This window comes from Aspergillus alliaceus (genome assembly GCF_009176365.1).
Source record: "Aspergillus alliaceus strain CBS 536.65 unplaced genomic scaffold BDW43scaffold_5, whole genome shotgun sequence".
In the NCBI taxonomy this organism is placed as follows: Eukaryota; Fungi; Ascomycota; class Eurotiomycetes; order Eurotiales; family Aspergillaceae; genus Aspergillus; species Aspergillus alliaceus.
Window position 1 is genome coordinate 398523 of NW_022474688.1, and position 17675 is coordinate 416197.

A 17675-nucleotide genomic window follows, 5' to 3' on the forward strand; every position below is an offset into this window, starting at 1 on the left:
AAAAAAAAAAAAAAAAAAAAAAAAAATTTTGAACTCATGGCTGTATATGCGGTGTATTATAAGAATGGCTCGTGCGGTCGTTAAAAGGATTGTAGGGAGTCATGACCATAGATAATAAAGGCGAAAATGTTCCCTATGTTCCGTCATAGGGCTGAGGTCTTGAGGACATTGATACCCTTGATTCGTCCTGTTCTTCAAGTGGTCGTTGCTTCTTTTTCTTCTTCTTGCAGATCTTCTTCATCGCTTCCTTGGTGAGTTGCTCCCGGAAGAGCCGTTCCACCACTTCCTTCTTGCGGGTCCTTCGGTCCCCGATCATGATGAGGAGGCCGCCGCTGATATTGCAAGTAATTGAGCAGCAAAGAATGACGGTGGTGAGGGCGAAGGGCCGGTGGTGGTAGCTAATGCTCCACGTACAGGCACCGAGTGCGATTTGAAGCAAGGAGTGGCAGTCTAGCAGGACGACAATGGCAATGAGCATGCGAAGAGGGAAAGCATGATGGGTTAGAGTTTCGTGGGGTTTGTAGAACGTATGAGACTTGGACATCTTGGTTTGGTGGTGAACTAGCTTTTGCTGCTGCAGGCGGTTCAGTACCGTGAACTCGTGCTCCTCGTGTTTCGGGGTATCCCCGAATTCGACGTCAACATCGATCTCACGACGAGAGGGTAGATCATTTTTATCCTTGAGGCCGGGTAGATTACGTTTCCGACGAATTTTCCATGTCAGGAATGTGTAGTGAGCGATGAAACACATGTGGTACGTGTCGATCGCACGGAACGGTGCCAGTCCATCGCCCATAATAGCGAATAAGGCCACCAGGACGTTGTCAATCACGTTGATAATATACAGTTGCCGCCCGCCGACGTTAATCCACCCTACCAATTTGATTAGCACTGTGCATGAAGAAACAGCAAGCCGGTAAAAACAGTGAGAATCATACCAATAAGGAACAGAACCCAGGCAAGACCAAAAAGCGTAATGAGGGTCGCATATAGGGTGATGAGAAACCCAAGTGCTGCAGTCTGACGGTCAGTAAAATGATCCATAGCTGCAACTACTCTGGACATACGCTTGGAAACATATTTCCCGAAACCCCTCATTGACCGTTTGAACTTCGAGCGACGAGAATGCAACATGTGCCTCACATGATCGTTCAATTCTTCTATATCTCTCGCTGTCCAGCCCTCCAGATTGCTTCCTTCGGGCAGCACGGCGAATTGTGGGTCTTGTTTCCCCAGCACCGCTGATAGACTGGTCAAAGGTCGCTCTAGCGATGGACGGCCGTCCGGTGGCTTCTCGAATACCTCCTCGCCTTCTTCTGTTTCCGTCGTCTCGTCTCCGGTTGACTCCGAAGACTCCCTCGGTGGGGAAAGCGTGTAGGTCTGGTTGCGATTGACCCACGTGCCCAGGTTCGGGACAAACAGAGAGTTTTGAACGTTCGTAAGAGTATTTAGTGCCGAGACCTCCGGATCTGGGTACTGTTAGGGTATATCGCAATCAATAGATGCCTGCGTCGAGGCTTACCAATAACATCTAACACATCCACCACGTGGGGATGATATTCGTTGTCCATGCTCTCCGGCTCTGAAGGGGCAGTTCCATTTGCCGAGACACGATTCCGCGAAAACCGGTTCATCGCGGCTTCACTGGTCCAACGCAGAAGGCCCAAACTTCCTCTACGTTGCGGCCGGGGAGGCGGAGTCCCGGATGTATACAGCTCGGAAAACGGTCGATCTGAAGGGGCTATATTTATTGGGCTCACTGGCTCTTCCACCAGGGGATGCATCTGGTCTGGTGCGGGCCGGGAGAGAATGGATGGATTGGGGGCAGACCACCTCCCCGGCCGGGGCTCAGAATTGCTGCGGCGACGGTTTCCCTGCCATGACTCTTCGTCTGCCGCTTTGGCAGGAGGCGGCGATGCCACATTGATGCTTGAGGCATTCCGACTGGTACGAGAGGTGGCTGGCTGGATTTGGGGGATGGAGTTCTCCAGGGACGGTAAGCGCTGGAGGCGGATGGTAGGACGGCGAGAGCGGAGTGAGGTCGCACGCTGTCGTCGCCGCAATGACGTCGTGGATGGCTGTGGTACTCCAGTAGACGGTCCATCCGAGCCATCAACGGGCTCTATAGGATCCATTGCAGGAAGAATCCAGCTTTAAGCTGGAAGACAACAGCCTCGGACCGAATTCTGTGAATGATGTAGAAGACGGAGAAGGGGGGCAAGATGAGGAGAAGGAAAAGAATGGGTTCATTGGGAACTCTATTCGCTTTCCTTGAGTAAGCGGCGCCAAGCCATAGATCAGACTAACCTTAATCTGTCCAAGTCGAACCTGGTTGGCTGGCCAAGCAAAACCCGAGTAAAAAGTCTTTGATGGGGAGCAAAGACCTTATCGTATATCATTATAGTCTCCGGCAAGGTGGAGCAATCCAAAATGTTCGAACTACTAATTTACTACTATGTGGTCTGACAGTAATAACACTCCCCTTCCCATAGATAGAGATATATAGATACCAATGAAAACTCTACCTTATTGTCTACTAAACACAAAGTGGCCGAGGGTTAGGCTTCCCTGACCGTGTCTGCTTTGTCTGCCAACGCCCTGTTCAACCCTATAGAACTATATAACACAACGTCTCCCATCTTAGGGCTCCACAACCGGACACGTCAGGGACAATCACTCATATCAACCCTTATAGTTGAGCCGAGGTTGGCCAATCTCTTTGTTTAATGGACACTAACCATGCTATCCACAGTCAAGATCCACTGCTATTCAGTCGAGTCCTCCAATCTTAATTGGGAGCTTTGGTGTTTTTCTCCTCACTACAATAACATCTTTTCTGACATTATAACACGTCTTCACCTTCAACGAGAAAGCCTTCGCTATCTCTTCAGCACAGTACAACAAGACGCTATCAACACCCAGCCAGGACCTGTACTAGTGAGTGTCCGATCAGGGTTTGGAGGACACGGCTCGGGAGAATCTGAGCACATTTGATAAACAGGCTTTTCTTCTGCAAATGTGATCCTGATTTTGGTAGGACTTTACCATTAACAATAAACACACACACCCCTTCAAAATGACCAGAAAGCGACCTGCCTCGGAGGAGGTCCAATCGAACCGTCCCGCAAAGAAAGGCAAATGCCTAAAGGGGAACTAAGAATGGATCCTCCAAGACGAAGAAGTCCCGGCCACCCCATCCTCTCCATCGTCTTCAGACGATACCAACAACTCTTCGGCCCACACAGAGACAACATTGTCTCTTTATACCGCCAAGGACTTTTATGGATGTGGCCAAAACTATTGCACAGTTCTTCACAATTGAAGAGTTTGCCCAAGCCCACCAATGTGCCGTTGGTGCGGAGTCGCAGCGATCAGTGCAGTGGTCGTTGCACCACTCTCCGATCCAATCTTTATCTGGAAGGACAGCAGCATGTCCTTCACCGAATATGGGCAGGGCACGATCAAGATCTGGAAGACGCATGACGAGCGTAAGCTTCAATCTACTATACCAGGGTCAATCGTTCACGCTGCCCCAGCAGGTTCCACGAGCTCTTCCGAGACTGAGACTTCTTCCGTGGATAAAAGTGTTCTACCAGACGGTTTTGATAAAGAACTACTCTTAGGAGACGCGTCGTCAGAAGATGAAGTTGTTGGCCCCTCTCATGCCGAGGCACCTGTTAGCCCCATCAAAGAGGAACCGCGATTACCCAAGAGCTGCATTTGCAGGGAGTCGCAGATAGCAGCCAGTCAACCGGCCAAGAAGGTGCGGTGGGTCCCTCTCCCCTATCGCCCGTTCGCCGACCAGATGTTTGCAAGGACGTCGTCTATGACAACTTTCCCCGCCCCGACCGAAGAAGAGAGAGAAAGGAGGAAGACCGCAAAAAAATTGCGCGAAGAGACACGACGCCAATTACAGGAGGGCAAAGGACTTATGGATCAGCCGGTATTTAAGATGCGATGAACTCGACTTGCAGATCTTCATAGAATTTGACGATCTATCATATGCGGTGTAGCGATGACTAGCTTACCCCCGTACTCTGTCCGTCCTATGATTGATTTCTTTTCTTTTCTTTTCTTTTCTTCTACTTTTCCTTTTCCTTTCTTTGTGTTGTGGCCGTTTTCTATCGACGTGTGAAAACACCGCCATACACAGTAGCTTCAGGGTGGACAGACGTAGCTGCGGGCCAGTTGGATCTACGGAACATAGCGGTTATTTTAAGGCATGCGGGTTACATATTTCTGTATTGTCCTAGCGTTTATTTTTATTCCCAACGCTCATAGTAGCGGTTTTTGACCAATCCGTTAACTTAATAAAATTAACGCCGTTGAGTTGCTGATATGAGGTGTGTATGTATGTGTGTATGCATTTAAAGTGCGTGACGGGAGATCTCACATGACTACGGTTTTTCTTTAGTAAACTCTTGACTCAAATTGAACAACAACATTCCCAAAATCCAGGATTGTTGTGTGCTCCACTCCCCGATGGAGTCAGAGAAAAGATCCCTTATCCACTCAAATGTGGCCGATGGGAGGGAGCGTGGAGAAAGTATGACAGGATCCGACCAGATATATGTTGGCAAGTGGAGAGCATCGGGCGCTGGAAGACACGATGGGTTTTTGGAAGGTGATCTGGAATGTTCGCCCTTACGAGGAAGAGGGGTAAAAAGTCAGGTAGGAAGTCGGAACAATTAAATTAGGGAAAACTGTAGGCAGTGATATAGAGGGTGGATAAAAGCATTGGAGCGGAAGTTATTTTCTTTTGTTTTGTTATATTTTAGGGAAACATCAGATCATGTGTCCGTCATGAGATTCGATGAGTCAGGTTGTTAGAGTGGGCAGTGATGTCAGATGTGAGCACTAAACTGTGCCTGAAGGAACTGGCCCAGACCTCACCGCCCGCCTTCCCAACTCCGTTGGGTGTCGAAAGTGACTAACGACCACGTCGTGATTACCCGCTGAACCCAACACCTGAGGCCATCAACATACCCGTCCCGGTTTAGCGTGCCACCCTCGCTGCCTGCCCTTTTTCTCTCTCCTTCTCCTTTCCGCCCCGTCGACTTCATCCTTCCTCTCAAGGCAAATCTCCATCGTGTTCAACTAAGGATTTCCCCAGTCAACCACTTGTATCTAGGGCACCAAGCTACCCTTTTCCCTCCTCCCCCTCCTTCAAGTTACTCCCACCAACCTCTCCAACATCCTTCCAAAAGGAGTTTCAAGTACAGGCAGCCTTTAAGCTACCCTGAGTCCTTGACAACACACAACCGGTCAAGTTTGCTTCGCGATTTCCTTCCCGTTCAAGTCTGTCCAACTCTCGACCTTGTGTCCTCAGTCATCAAAATGTCTACTGCCGTCGAAAATCACGCCGACAACCAGGCCTCTACCACCCCCGCCGCCACCACCACCGAGGCTACCAACGGCACTGCTCCCGCCGCTCCGGCGCAGTCCACCGATGCTGCCGCGGCCAGTGCTGACGAGGGGCGTCGGCTGTACATTGGGAATCTCGCTTACGCGACCACTGAGGGGGAGCTCAAGGAGTTCTTCAAGAACTACAAGATGTAAGTCTGGCACGTCGATCACTTGTTTGTTGTCAAGGTCTCCCTTTGTTTTGGTGGTAAAGTTTCTTGGCCCGCTGCAGTGAGTTGTAGACCAGGGGAACAACTCCGTCACCTTTGCCTACTTTCTGGCAGCGGCAGGAGTACGTGAAGCTTCTTCAATGGATGCACAATCGTCACTCGATGGCGTACTCGTCATGGGAGAAGCTCCTGACAGGAGAGATTCGTATGAACAACCATAATATAAGCCAGATGCTAACAGAACCTTGTAACAGTGAAAGCGTCTCCATCCCTGTAAACCCTCGCACCAACCGCCCTGTTGGCTATGCCTTCGTCGATCTTGCTACTGCTCACGAGGCTACCTCTGCTATTGGTGAGCTCTCCGGAAAGGAGATTCTCCAGCGCAAGGTCTCTGTTCAGCTTGCCCGCAAGCCCGAGCCTGCTGAGGCCAAGGCTGAGGGGGCTGTAAGTGGTGGTGAGGGAGCCAGTGGCAACGAGGGCCGCAGGAGGAACGGTGGTCGTGGCCGTGGCCGTGGCCGCGGTCGCGGTCGTGGAGGTCGCTTCGGTCGCGGAGGCCGTGCGGTAAGTTGCCTGGTTTCGCCTCAACGTTAGATTCTTTATAGGCACTAACATCTATCGTAGCAGAGCCAGCCCCAGAATGGCCAGGCTGCTGCTCCCGCCGAGCCTACCAACGTCCCTGGTCAGGTCGCTCCTCTGACTGAGGTCGCCAACCAGAACGATGAGACCGCTACCGCTGAATCTGGCAAGCAGGCTGCTAAGGCTCGTGCTGCTCGCCCCCAGAAGCAGCGTGGCCCCCCTGAGGATGGTATCCCTTCGAAGACCAAGGTCATGGTGGCCAACCTCCCTTATGATCTCAGTGAGGACAAGGTGTGTAACCGTCTCTTTTGTGGGTAGCGCGAATTTTTGAATGCTAATCCCCGTAAAGCTCAAGGAGATCTTCGCCGCCTACCAGCCCGTTTCCGCCAAGATTGCTTTGCGCCCCATTCCCCGCTTTATGATCAAGAAGCTCCAGGCTCGCAACGAGCGCCGCAAGGGCCGTGGCTTCGGTTTTGTCACCCTGGGCTCCGAGGAGCTGCAGGAGAAGGCTGTGAAGGAAATGAATGGCAAGGAGATCGAGGGTCGTGAGATTGCCGTCAAGGTTGCCATCGATAGCCCCGGCAAGGAAGACGATGCGGTTGCCGCTCCCGCTACTGCCGACGAGAAGACAGAACAGGCAGCCGAAGCTCCGGTGCAGGAGAAGGAGAACGCTGCCCCAGCTGCAGCTTAAAAGACAAGTCGTTCCCATCCCGAACGAGTTAGAAACCCCAAGATACACTAATGTGTCTCCGGGGGGATTACTGAAGGAGGAAGAATAAGGACCTTCGTGCGGATGATACTTCATACTCGGTGCCGTCGAGAAGCGTTTTACAAAAGTCAAAAAAAGGTTAAAAAAGACGAGGCCAAAACATGAAACGCAAAAGTTATGAGAATATTATTCCCGTTCGACGCGGTCTTGAGGGGACAGAGGTTGCCATGAAGATGAGGTATTGATTATTTCCTATGTTTTTCGCACGAACCGCCGCAAGGCATTCGTGCGAGTGGACCGAGACGAGACACCGTAATGTGTGGTATTCACGGAGACGTGACCTTTGCTAACGACTATTGCCTTTCTGCTATCCTGTATCTTAGCAACCATTTAGTTTATGATTGATTAGCCGCAAGGCTGGCCTTGTAGTGATTGTTTCCTGGTGCCTTTCCTGACCGGTAGTGCCTCTACTGTAGAGAGGTGTGATATATAAAGAGAAGACGTGAAATTCCCTTGAAAGGACCTTTTTAAATAAGGTTAAGCGTAGTAGCATGAGGCTGCACAATGAATCCTCCTTGGTCTCTACTCATTGGACTCCACAGGGGCTGAGAGTGGAACTCTGCAGTGATCTCCCAAATTGAGCCCAATTAAGCCAGATTTTCCTTTCTTGGCGTCTCAATTAACGACCAAAACCACATCACTACCTGAACACTTGGGCTCCCAGGGCATTGAACTGTGTCTGTGCTCGAATCCTGGCTGAGAGAATCCACAAAACACTCCAAAGTGCATACTAGATAGAACCCTAGTGCGGAGACAGAAAGACCCAAGGTCGCCGACCCAGCCGATTCCACCTCCACACTTTCGAACCCTCGCGCCACCACAACATCCCTGAGGCACGAGGGGCTGAGGTCAATTGTCCTTGCTCCCCTGCTATTTATTCTTCCACAATTCACTAGTTCAATCTATTCTGTAGCTCATCATGTCGAAAATGTGGGAGGTCGATCCGGAGACGAAGGCCAAGGTATGCCACATCATTCCATCCTGCGTGACCAGCCAGGGACACAGCTAACCTGACCTGTGATATGCCTAGCTCCTCCAAATCTCCAAGACCAATGGAAACGACAAATGCTGCGACTGCGGCGCGCCATCGCCTCAATGGGTTCGTCTCCTGCAACACTCCCCGCCTACACCTGCTCTCCCCGCGGTCAGCTCTGGTCATATCATTCACTAATATGTGCCGGTTCTTTCCCTTGCCTCCACTAGGCTTCCCCGAAATTCGGAACTTTCATCTGTCTCAACTGCGCGGGCACTCACCGTGGTCTGGGCGTCCACATCTCTTTCGTCCGATCAATCACCATGGACGCCTTCAAGAATGCTGAAATCCAACGCATGGAGCTCGGCGGTAACGAACCCTGGAAGTCCTTCTTCGATGATCACCCCGTCACCCAATCCGAAGGCCGTACATTCGAAGACTCCACAATCAAAGAGCGCTACGAGGGCGAAGTAGGCGAGGAATGGAAAGAGAGACTATCCGCCAAAGTTGAAGGGCGGCCATATGTCCCGGGACAGAAGCCAGCGCAGCCGAAGAAGAAACCCGCCGTTGAACCCGCCTCTTCGCGATCAAGCACGCCCTTGGGCCGGGCCTCGCCCGCATCGCATGATGGATTCAGTGGCATGGGCGGTGGAAGGAAGGAGCTTAACGAGGCATACTTTGCGAAACTGGGCTCTGAGAACTCCACACGGTCGGACTCTGTTCCACCATCCCAAGGTGGCAGGTTTACTGGATTTGGTGGTGGCATGCCCGTTTCGTCAGGACCGTCCAGGAATGCCTCCGGAGGGAACGTCCCCGGATTTGACGAGTTCCAGAAAGATCCCATGGCCGCCTTGACGAAAGGATTTGGCTGGTTTACGACAGCTGTTGGGAAGGGTGCGAAGACCGTGAATGATTCCTATATTCAGCCCACTGCTAAGACGGTACATTTTTTTTTCTATGCTTCATACTCTTCTTCCATTCTCGAGCTGACATACATTCCTTGACCAGATAGCGGAGTCTGACTTTGCAGCCCAAGCCCGTCAACATGCCACTCAACTCGGTCAAAACATCCAAGTCGGTGCCCGCGGCGCTGCGGGACAATTCCAACGATTCGTAGAAGGCCCAGATGAGAATACCGCCGCTCGGCGTCGCGTCGAACCCGAACGGAAAGATTTCTGGGACGACTTCTCTGCCCTCGGCCAAGAGGAGAATCACCGCAGAAATGTCTCCAGATCTAGCGCCATTGGAACTGCAGCAATGAAGCCGGGTCCTTCTTCTACCTCCGCGCAGTTTGCGACTACGTCTAGTGCTGCTCCTTCCGGTGCCAGCACGACGGGCAATAATACCTCGTCAACAACCGCGAAGGAGAAGGACGAGTGGGACAATGATTGGTGATTTTAATATAAGGGTTGTAAATTTAAATGCTTGGAGCGTAGTTTTGGTCTTTTTCTCTCCTTCTTGTCTTTCTTGTTGCCGTTAATGCATGGGATCCTGTATGCTTATATATTGTCTTGGATCACCGCTTCTCTTGCTTGCTTTCCTAGATCGTGGTTGTTACAGTTTGCTTGTCATTCATTTGCACATAGTAGTATTTTGTTTTTGTTTGGTTCAGTCTAGTTGTTATTATGTGCCGTGTTTTAGATTGTACAAACATAAACCCACCAGCAGGCTGGACCCGCACATTTCAACATATGCTCCAATTCCGAGTCTACTGCCACAATAGACAAACTGCAAATAATCTACTACTATACAATTACATATATCCCATTATATCCTACTTATACACAAATCCTGCAACCCAGAGTAGAGTAGTAATGCCTTTTCTTTTTTTGTTCTTCACCCCCAGATCGTGGATACTCAGATAAAATCACCTCTCAACTCCGCAAGCACCGCTTTTTGTCTAGGCGAACTCATCTTCTCGAATCGGTCGACGCTCATGACAAACGTACCGCGCCCGGCACTCAAGCTGCGCAGGTGCTTTAGATACCCCACCATTTCCTTGAGGGGTACCTTGGCCGTGATGGTCCGGGGTCTGTTCGCCGAGGTGGGGATCTCGACTCCCCCGGAGGGCGATTCGAAGGGGTCAGGCGGGGCGTAGACCTTGTTCGGGTCGATGGGGGGCAGGATGTCGTTTGTGGAAGCGAGATCCGGTGCTGATTCATCGTCTAGGGAGACGATGTGGCCTCCGCGGGAGGACGAGATATCGTGGACGACGGCGCCGAGACTGGCTTCGTCGACGCTGATGGTTACGTTCATGACGGGTTCCATGAGGGATGTGCCAGCTGTGGAGGGGAGGTCTTGGAGGGCGGAGGAGGTGGCGAGACGGGCGGCGGCGGAGAGGGCTGAGGGGATGGAATCGTTGCCGAAGAGGTGTTCGGCTGGGTTGAGAGTGAGGGTGACGCGAGTGTTGTGCATGGGGAAGGTGAATTGGGGTCCGCGAGCGAGAGCGGCGCGACAGCCGTTTTGGAGGGCTGTGCGGAGGGTCTCGACGTCGAGGCCTGGGGGAAGGAGGGAGCTTTCTTGGGCGCCCTTTTTGTTGGTTTCGACTTGGAGGTCTGGGGCGAGGATGATGATTTGGTTGCCATCTTTGGTTTGGATGGAGAGTGCGCTGGAGGGGTCTGGGTCTGATGAGGTGTCCGCGGGGTGGAAGGGCTCGACGGTTGCGGTGCAGCCGGCTTTGCCTTTGCGGCCTGCGATTTCTTTGTCAAAGATCTTGGTTACCGGCCCGGAGGGCCCGAGTGCGCATTCGCGGTAGCCGATTTCGATACGGCCCATTGAGGCTTTGGCTTTGAGGTCGTTGAGGAGGCGGTCTCGGGCGATTTCTAAATGCAGCTCGCCCATACCACTTAGTAGGGTTTGGCCTGAGTCTTCGTCGACGGTGACATGGAGACTGGGATCTTCACGGAGGAGCATTGCGAGGGACTCCTGAAGTCGTTTCTCCTCGCTTAGGCTGTGCGGTTCAACACTGGCGAAGAAGACGGGGGGCGGGACGTTGATCGGACGGAGTTGGAGAGTATTGAGAGGTTCCGGGGGTGTTGCTTTGTTGCCGGAATAGGTGACTAGAGTATCTCCGGTTCTGGTTTGTTTGAGGCCAACCACAACTCCGATCTGGCCTTCTGGGATGGAGTCGACTTCTACGGCGTCATTCGCATACATCTTCAGTAGACGAGGTGCTCGCTCCGAGACATTCAGGTTGGTATTGTACAGGACGCTGTTTCGGTCGAGGGAGCCGGAATAGACACGGACATATACTAGAACACCTCGCTTGGGGTCATTAACGACCTTGAAGGCCAGGGCGCAGCCCTGGAGCTTTTCGATGGCGTTTCGAGACTCGGCTTGAATAGCCGACTTCTTCTTTTGCTTACTCTTGGCAGACGCTGCCTTCTCGCTTTGCTCAGATAGAAGGTCGCCTGATAGCAGACGTCGGAGACCCCCTTTGACTCCGCCGATGCTGACCTCCGGTTCAGGTGTCTCCTGAGGGCTGGGGAGCAAGTTCGTCACCGCATCGAGTAAAGGCTGAACGCCAATATTTCGGAAACTAGCGCCAGCAAAGATGGGGATAACCTTCCGGTCCTGCTCTTCCAGTAGGCATCTGCGTAGGCTCTCAAGAATATCATTCGCGGGGACTGCCAAATGGTCTTCTCCATGATCGAAAAACTTCTCCACCATGACTTCATCATGCTCACTCAGCAGTTCGACAAGGGCAATTCTTGCGCGCTTCAGCTCCTGTGCCAGCTTACTTTCTTCGCTAGTCAATTGTTCAAGGCTGAACATCTTGACGGACTTGCCATCTCCCTCTTCCCAGCGAAGACCTTGGAGATTGATGACGTCGGCGATGCCAACAAACCGTCCGTTTCCTCCCTCAAACCAAGGGATCTGGCAGACGGCAGGCAACCCGCCAAGTCGGGAGGCAACTTCTCGAACTGTCCGCCCGAATGCTGCCCCATCTCTGTCAAGCTTATTGACATAGACAACCCGGGGAATCTTGTAAGTACTTGCTTGGTGCCAGACTTGCTCCGTTTGGGCCTCGACACCCGCAACACCGTCTAAGATGCATACTGCACCATCTAGAATGCGCAAGGAGCGTAAAACTTCAAAAGTGAAATCCGCATGTCCCGGAGTGTCAATGAGGTTGACAGTATGTGATACCGCAGACCTTGGAGCTTGTGGTTCTTGCTGCGGAGTTGCATTTCCGTCACCGGCAAATTGAGGTGGCCAGTGGAAGGTAATGGCTGCAGATTGAATCGTGATTCCTCGGGCTCGCTCGGCTGGAAGGAAGTCAGTGACCGTGGATCCTTCATCCACGTCTCCTATCCTCCTGGTAAACCCGCTGTAGTAGAGCATACGCTCTGTAGTGGTCGTTTTGCCCGCATCGATGTGGGCGATAATACCGATATTTCTGGTGTGGTCAAGGGAATCCGCTTGCCATCTTAAAGCAGAAGTTGAGAAGCCACTACTCCAAGGGGCGCGCAATTTCCTGGGGCTTTTGACTACGCGTGGATTCAGTCCCAGTCGGTTGATAGACAGTGGATGGTGTCGCGCTGCTTGGTGAGCGCGCAAAAAAGGAGCCGCGACCATGATCGCAATGGCCCCTGGATCATTTGAATCCTGATTGACGCAGTCTAATGACTTATATGTTGTTATTTTTACAAGGCAGAAGCTAAGGAGTGGGGCCCTTCCAGGACATTTGCGTGGTTCACCTAGCCTTAAAGCAAAGAAACGAAGTCCAAAATGTTCCGCGGATGTTGGTGCCTGTCCAGTCAGGTGTCGACAGCTGCAACGACGTAACCTTTTCGGTTGAGTGGCGTTTGTCATTCCTTCTACCTTTACAACTCCACTCCCGCATCCTTATTTACCCCTTCACTTGTCCCCCAGTTCTTTTTGGAGGGGCTACAGGTGGGTGCCATTGATCCATCGCAGTAACATTATGAAGGACCCTTGCTGATATGTGCATTCCCGCCGTGCAGACGTGGTCCGTCGGAGCCATACTACCCTACTACCCTCTGCCTACCTTCGACCCAATCCCAACACAGCCAGATAGGTAGCCATGGACTACTCTGCCATATCGCATGACCCGGACCACCCCGCAGGCACCTCGCCGTGGGCTTCACCTCGACCTACCCAAACGACTTTCCCGACCTCAAGTACGGGCGACATTCCTCCATCCCCGTTAGCGCCCTCTCAGCCTCCGTACGATGCCGACAGGAATTCTCAACTGCCCACCGGGGAAGAGCACACTGACTCCCCTGATCTCTCGGAAAGACTTCAAAGCGCGCAGTTAGGCGATCCGGACTACGCCAACGAGCAATCGCCGTACGCTGCGCAACAGCAACAGCATGCGCAGCCACCACGGTCTCAACTCCCCGCTCGGTACCAAACCGGGGCCAGACAGCATGCTAGGCCTCCCCCTCTGTATAAAGTTCAGGCGAAGATCACAAGCCTAGAGAGACCAGGCAAAAAGGACCCCGTTCTACGTTTCGATGTTCACGTGAGCGAACTCTTCTCTCAAACAATGTACACTGTGATTATAGCGATTAACCCCCCTATGCGCAGACCAACATTCCCAAATTCAGAACGTCTCAATATCGCGATGTCCGCCGTACCCATTCCGAGTTTACTAAACTTGCTGAACATCTGATGTCGGCCAACCCCGAAGCCATGGTCCCGGCTGTTCCTCCTCCGTTGACCCCCGCCGGCGCAGGAACCGAAGAGGATGAGATTCGCGTGAAGGCGTCCATGCAGAAGTGGTTGAATACTGTTTTGAATAATGAAATCCTCATGCAGGATGATGAGGTCGTTCTGTTTGTTGAGAGCGACTTCGGCTATAGCCCGGTTGTTAGGATGAAGCAGCCTGCGACGGGTATGCGGAGAAAGGTTCTGAAGCAGTTTGCCCCGCCCCCAGATGATACTCCCGAGCTACAGAATGCACGCCCTGTTGTGAAAATGTTTTACCTAGGAAGCATGGATTCTAGTCATAAGGTGGATCGTGTGGTCAAGGGCCGCCGGGGTGAGTTAGCTTAAGCCCCGTGATGCCGCCTATCAACTAACCAAAATGGCTTTCAGGACTCGGTCTTGCAGAATCAGACTTCGGCGTAAAGCTAGGCCAGATGCATGTACAGGAGACACACCCAGGTCTGGCAAACGCCTACCGGAAACTAGGCAAGGTTATTCAGACAGTTGGGGACTACCACGCAGTTCAGGCAACTGCAGAGGCCACTACTATCGGAGAGCCGCTGAGCTATCACTCATCCGACGCTTTCATTGTGAAGGAGACCCTTACAAACCGCCACATCTTGCTTCGGGATTTGATTCAAGCCCAGCAAGTCACGCGCAGCAAGCGGGCGGCTGCAGACCGCCTGAAAGTCAGCTCTTCGGTTCGACCGGACAAAGTCGATGAAGCAATCAATGCCCTAGATGAAGCTCAGAGCCATGAAGACTACCTTACGAAGAGGACACACCGAGTAACTTCGAACCTCCTTCAGGAGAAGCGCCGCTGGTACGCCCGGACCACCGATGACCTCTTGGCGAGTCTGCGTGAGTACACTCTGCGCCAAATTGATGCAGAGCGCCGTACCCTGGCCACTCTGGAGAGCGTCCGACCAGATATCCGGGCAATCGATGCGTCTGGTGGACTGAGCCGATTGGGTCGTGAAGCTCACCCAGCTGTGCGACGGCCGAATCTTGGTTCAAGCCAGGGACCCAAGGGCGACGCATGGAGCGGAGTCCCTCGTCGTAGCGACGGTCTTGGGCGCAGCATGAGTGGCAGTATGATATCGCCTACCTCGGATGCCGATGAAGAGGCGAATGGGCAGGGCAAGGGAAGGTTGCGCTCTGCTAGTGGCGTCAGCTCTGTTGTTGAGGAAGATGATGACGATCGGTTGGATGCCCGCAACGCGGCGAGTCGGCTCGCCACCAGCACCTTCTGAACGTTCCCTGTAAATTACGGATATTCATGATTGTGAGATTCCCCTGTGACCGCCGTGCCTTTTTCCAAATGACCGACCTGTTGAGTCCGGGACGAAGATTGTTTCAGCCTCTAATTGCGTTCGATGATGTTTGATGTGCTTTCTCCCATTCTCTATTCCCGGCTGGCAAGCTATGCCGCCGTTATTGTATTTGCACGCCGAGATATGTTTCTTCGGATTTGATCACCGAGCTCGATCCTACCGTCTCCATGACAGGACAAGCGTAGCAGATGGATATTCATCTCCATATGAACCTGTAGTCCATAGGTATATATTTATATTTAGAGGTACACTCAAGAACAAGCCCTAATCCAGGAACCAACAAACGAGAAAAATTTGATATACAAAAGAAGCCCCCCCCCCCACCACCAAATCTAATACTACCTCCTTCCCCCGATTAGCTCCATTACTGAACCTCACAAACCCATCATTCGGTAACTGAAACCACGCCGCCTCCTCCTTGACAAAGATATGGACAAAGATATGCGCACACAGCTTCGGCGGCGTGCTAGCTGTGTAGGTTATGTGGGCGCAGGCGCAGGTGCCGGTCAGGGTGGAATTTTTTTTTTTTTTTCTAGAGAAGCCTATTGTTGTGAGTTGGGAGAGGGCTGGTGACATTATTAAGAGATGGGTTGAAGTTTATGGCTTGATTAAAGTGGGGAGGGGTTGTTTCAATGCTCTTGTTGTTGTTATTGGTTACTAATTACTGGTTTGGTTATATAGAGTTGGATGGTTGAGAATGGGCCTTGATCCCTAGATTAGGGGGGGGGCAATTTGATCCTGATAGGATATGAGCACAACTTTGTATTGAATGAATCCTTTAGAAAGACAAAGAAGACGGGAAGTGTTCCTGAGGGTTGGATGTTCAGTTCTTCTCTGATAGGTCGCTTTTCGAGGTTCTGTTTGCGCACTCGAAACATTTTCAAGACAAACTCGTAGCCCGGAATCCTGCTGAGAGGTCGCCAATAGAGACGATATCGTCTTGCTATGATGGACATCTTGTATGGTGTTCTTGTTTGAACTACATTCCGAAATAGAACGATACGAAATACCTTGGATAACCCTCCAGGTGTAGAAAGAGCCGATCGTAGAAGACCATTCGGTAGGGCTATACATAGCTAGCTGTGAGTTAACCTGTGAGCAATGAACAAACCCCATTTTTGGCCTATGGTTGTGGCTTACCTGTAGCAAAGGAGGGTATTGCCTTCCTGGGACTGCCATGAGATCGTGCTCTGCGCAGATCTAGACGGGAATAATGCACTGGCAGCAATCTTCAACACCTGGGTTGCCTCCGATTTGCTGTTGGTTCCCAAAGTCTCGAGCCTCTCCGACAAGAATAGCCTACCCCTGAGTTCGGCTCTGGTGGCGACGAAATGCCCTAAATGTGTTTAAAGACGGAGATGTCGCAGATGTAGGGGAGAAATGAACGTATCATACGTCTGGTGGAAACCTAGAAGGGAATCGTGGTCATTCACACTACTCAGGTCCTTTTCACACTCGGCTAATAATACTAGACTTTGCGGCCTAGATGAATAATGACTCTTGGAAAAAGACATTCACTATGAGAGTTGTGGTAGGAAATCCAGGTATCTAGCACTGGTACTCACGTTGCACGTTGTATTCATTGTTGGCGTAGTGTCCCCTCTCCCTGCCGCGATCTGTCAGACATGGGGTGTTGTGCTTGGCCTTGGATTAAACGTATCCACAGCCTTTGAGCCTCGGTGGAGGAAAATGAACTGCGAGCCAGCGCGGTGGATACTGCTGTGATGGTCTCGAACACGTTGACGTATGAGTCGTTAGCGACGACAAAGCGCGCGGGATTCTGAGCTTTTGCTAATTTTCAACCCCGTTAATGTTTACAGCCGATGGCGGCTAATATCTAATACTCATACCTCAACCTTGACCGCGCTGTCAAGTAGCTCGTGTGCATGGAGCTTTCTGGGCTTAGCGATTCGCTTCGATGTATCGAGACCGACTCGTTAATATTCAGTGATCAAGCACACCATACACATAGCTTTGAGTATATCCTCTTTCCCTGCAACTTCAAGGTCACCTTGCTCCGTTCTCAGAAACACTTTATAAACCGGCTTCTTTTCAGGCTCGACTTCTTTGTCCTTCCCTGTATCGTCCTTTGTAATGAAAGAACATATCAAAGCAATGAATACACAATACAACAGTATGCTCATACTGTATGACTGACTTGTGAGTGGCTAGAGACGATATCCACGTAGTCGGAGAAGGATGTGTCATTGTCAACCACGGCGCCTATAGGTCTACAAGACGAACTGCCCACTCTAGAGCCACAGAAGACTAACAACGCACCTAGTTATGTCTCGCATATCTTCCACTTACCAGCTGCTCTCTATGTCACGCTTTGCGAATAGCTGTTTTCGTAAGTCCGACAGGCTTGCGTGGTAAACATCAAAGTCTTTTAGCATAGCACAGCTTGTCACTATGGACGATCTTTGCCTAGGGCTATAAAGTCTGACATCCACACGGAGACCGGAAATGATCATAGTGCTTGACAGGCTTTGTGGAACGTAGAGGTATTCACCTCTGCTCTGAACAATTTTGTTGTGAAATATCAGGTCTTAAGGCGGATGGAAACGATACCCTGTAAATGAATTGAACAACACAGTAACTCTTTAGTGTAAGGCTACAATGCGTTACTTGGATCTATGATCCCTGATATTTATATATATATCTAATCCTAGTAGATCGTCTGCCCGACCGTTTTCGAAAATATACACGTGCATACGAAAGATGGCCTGATATATTTTCATTGATTTTATGCTAGAAATGATTGTGTAGGAATATAG

General features: G+C 51.4%; 7 protein-coding genes across 7 annotated transcripts; 4 read left to right on the forward strand and 3 right to left on the reverse strand.

Moving 5' to 3' along the window:
- Positions 1-38: 38 nt before the first annotated feature.
- BDW43DRAFT_263736 (uncharacterized protein) lies at positions 39-2213 on the reverse strand. The gene is made up of 3 exons (XM_032040588.1): positions 1523-2213; positions 939-1469; positions 39-873 (listed from the first exon to the last, which is right to left on the reverse strand). Exons 1-3 carry the CDS (start codon positions 2133-2135, stop codon positions 134-136), a joined length of 1884 nt encoding a protein of 627 aa, XP_031904429.1. The 5' UTR covers positions 2136-2213; the 3' UTR covers positions 39-133.
- Positions 2214-3343: 1130 nt separating this feature from the next.
- On the forward strand, positions 3344-3961 carry BDW43DRAFT_307113 (uncharacterized protein; the record flags this gene model as incomplete). The annotated part of the gene is made up of 1 exon (XM_032046179.1): positions 3344-3961. One exon carries the CDS (start codon positions 3344-3346, stop codon positions 3959-3961), a length of 618 nt encoding a protein of 205 aa, XP_031904430.1.
- An 804-nt stretch (positions 3962-4765) lies between these two features.
- Positions 4766-7096, forward strand: BDW43DRAFT_180215 (RNA recognition motif domain-containing protein). The gene is made up of 4 exons (XM_032038860.1): positions 4766-5555; positions 5828-6134; positions 6195-6434; positions 6493-7096. Exons 1-4 carry the CDS (start codon positions 5338-5340, stop codon positions 6838-6840), a joined length of 1113 nt encoding a protein of 370 aa, XP_031904431.1. The 5' UTR covers positions 4766-5337; the 3' UTR covers positions 6841-7096.
- A 741-nt stretch (positions 7097-7837) lies between these two features.
- Positions 7838-9286, forward strand: BDW43DRAFT_307115 (GTPase-activating protein GCS1; the record flags this gene model as incomplete). Its single annotated transcript, XM_032046180.1, has 4 exons — positions 7838-7879; positions 7949-8062; positions 8122-8832; positions 8900-9286. 4 exons carry the CDS (start codon positions 7838-7840, stop codon positions 9284-9286), a joined length of 1254 nt encoding a protein of 417 aa, XP_031904432.1.
- Positions 9287-9674: 388 nt separating this feature from the next.
- On the reverse strand, positions 9675-12583 carry BDW43DRAFT_180194 (mitochondrial elongation factor MEF2). The gene has a single exon (XM_032038859.1). The coding sequence runs from the start codon at positions 12467-12469 to the stop codon at positions 9749-9751; it is 2721 nt and encodes a 906-aa protein (XP_031904433.1). The 5' UTR covers positions 12470-12583; the 3' UTR covers positions 9675-9748.
- Positions 12584-12722: 139 nt separating this feature from the next.
- BDW43DRAFT_263750 (retromer subunit VPS17) lies at positions 12723-15227 on the forward strand. The gene is made up of 4 exons (XM_032040589.1): positions 12723-12787; positions 12859-13379; positions 13445-13898; positions 13955-15227. The coding sequence occupies exons 2-4, from the start codon at positions 12939-12941 to the stop codon at positions 14815-14817; spliced, it is 1758 nt and encodes a 585-aa protein (XP_031904434.1). The 5' UTR covers positions 12723-12787; positions 12859-12938; the 3' UTR covers positions 14818-15227.
- Positions 15228-17094: 1867 nt separating this feature from the next.
- On the reverse strand, positions 17095-17463 carry BDW43DRAFT_263752 (uncharacterized protein). Its single transcript, XM_032040590.1, has one exon. It carries the CDS (start codon positions 17370-17372, stop codon positions 17205-17207), a length of 168 nt encoding a protein of 55 aa, XP_031904435.1. The 5' UTR covers positions 17373-17463; the 3' UTR covers positions 17095-17204.
- Between the last annotated feature and the right edge of the window lie 212 nt (positions 17464-17675).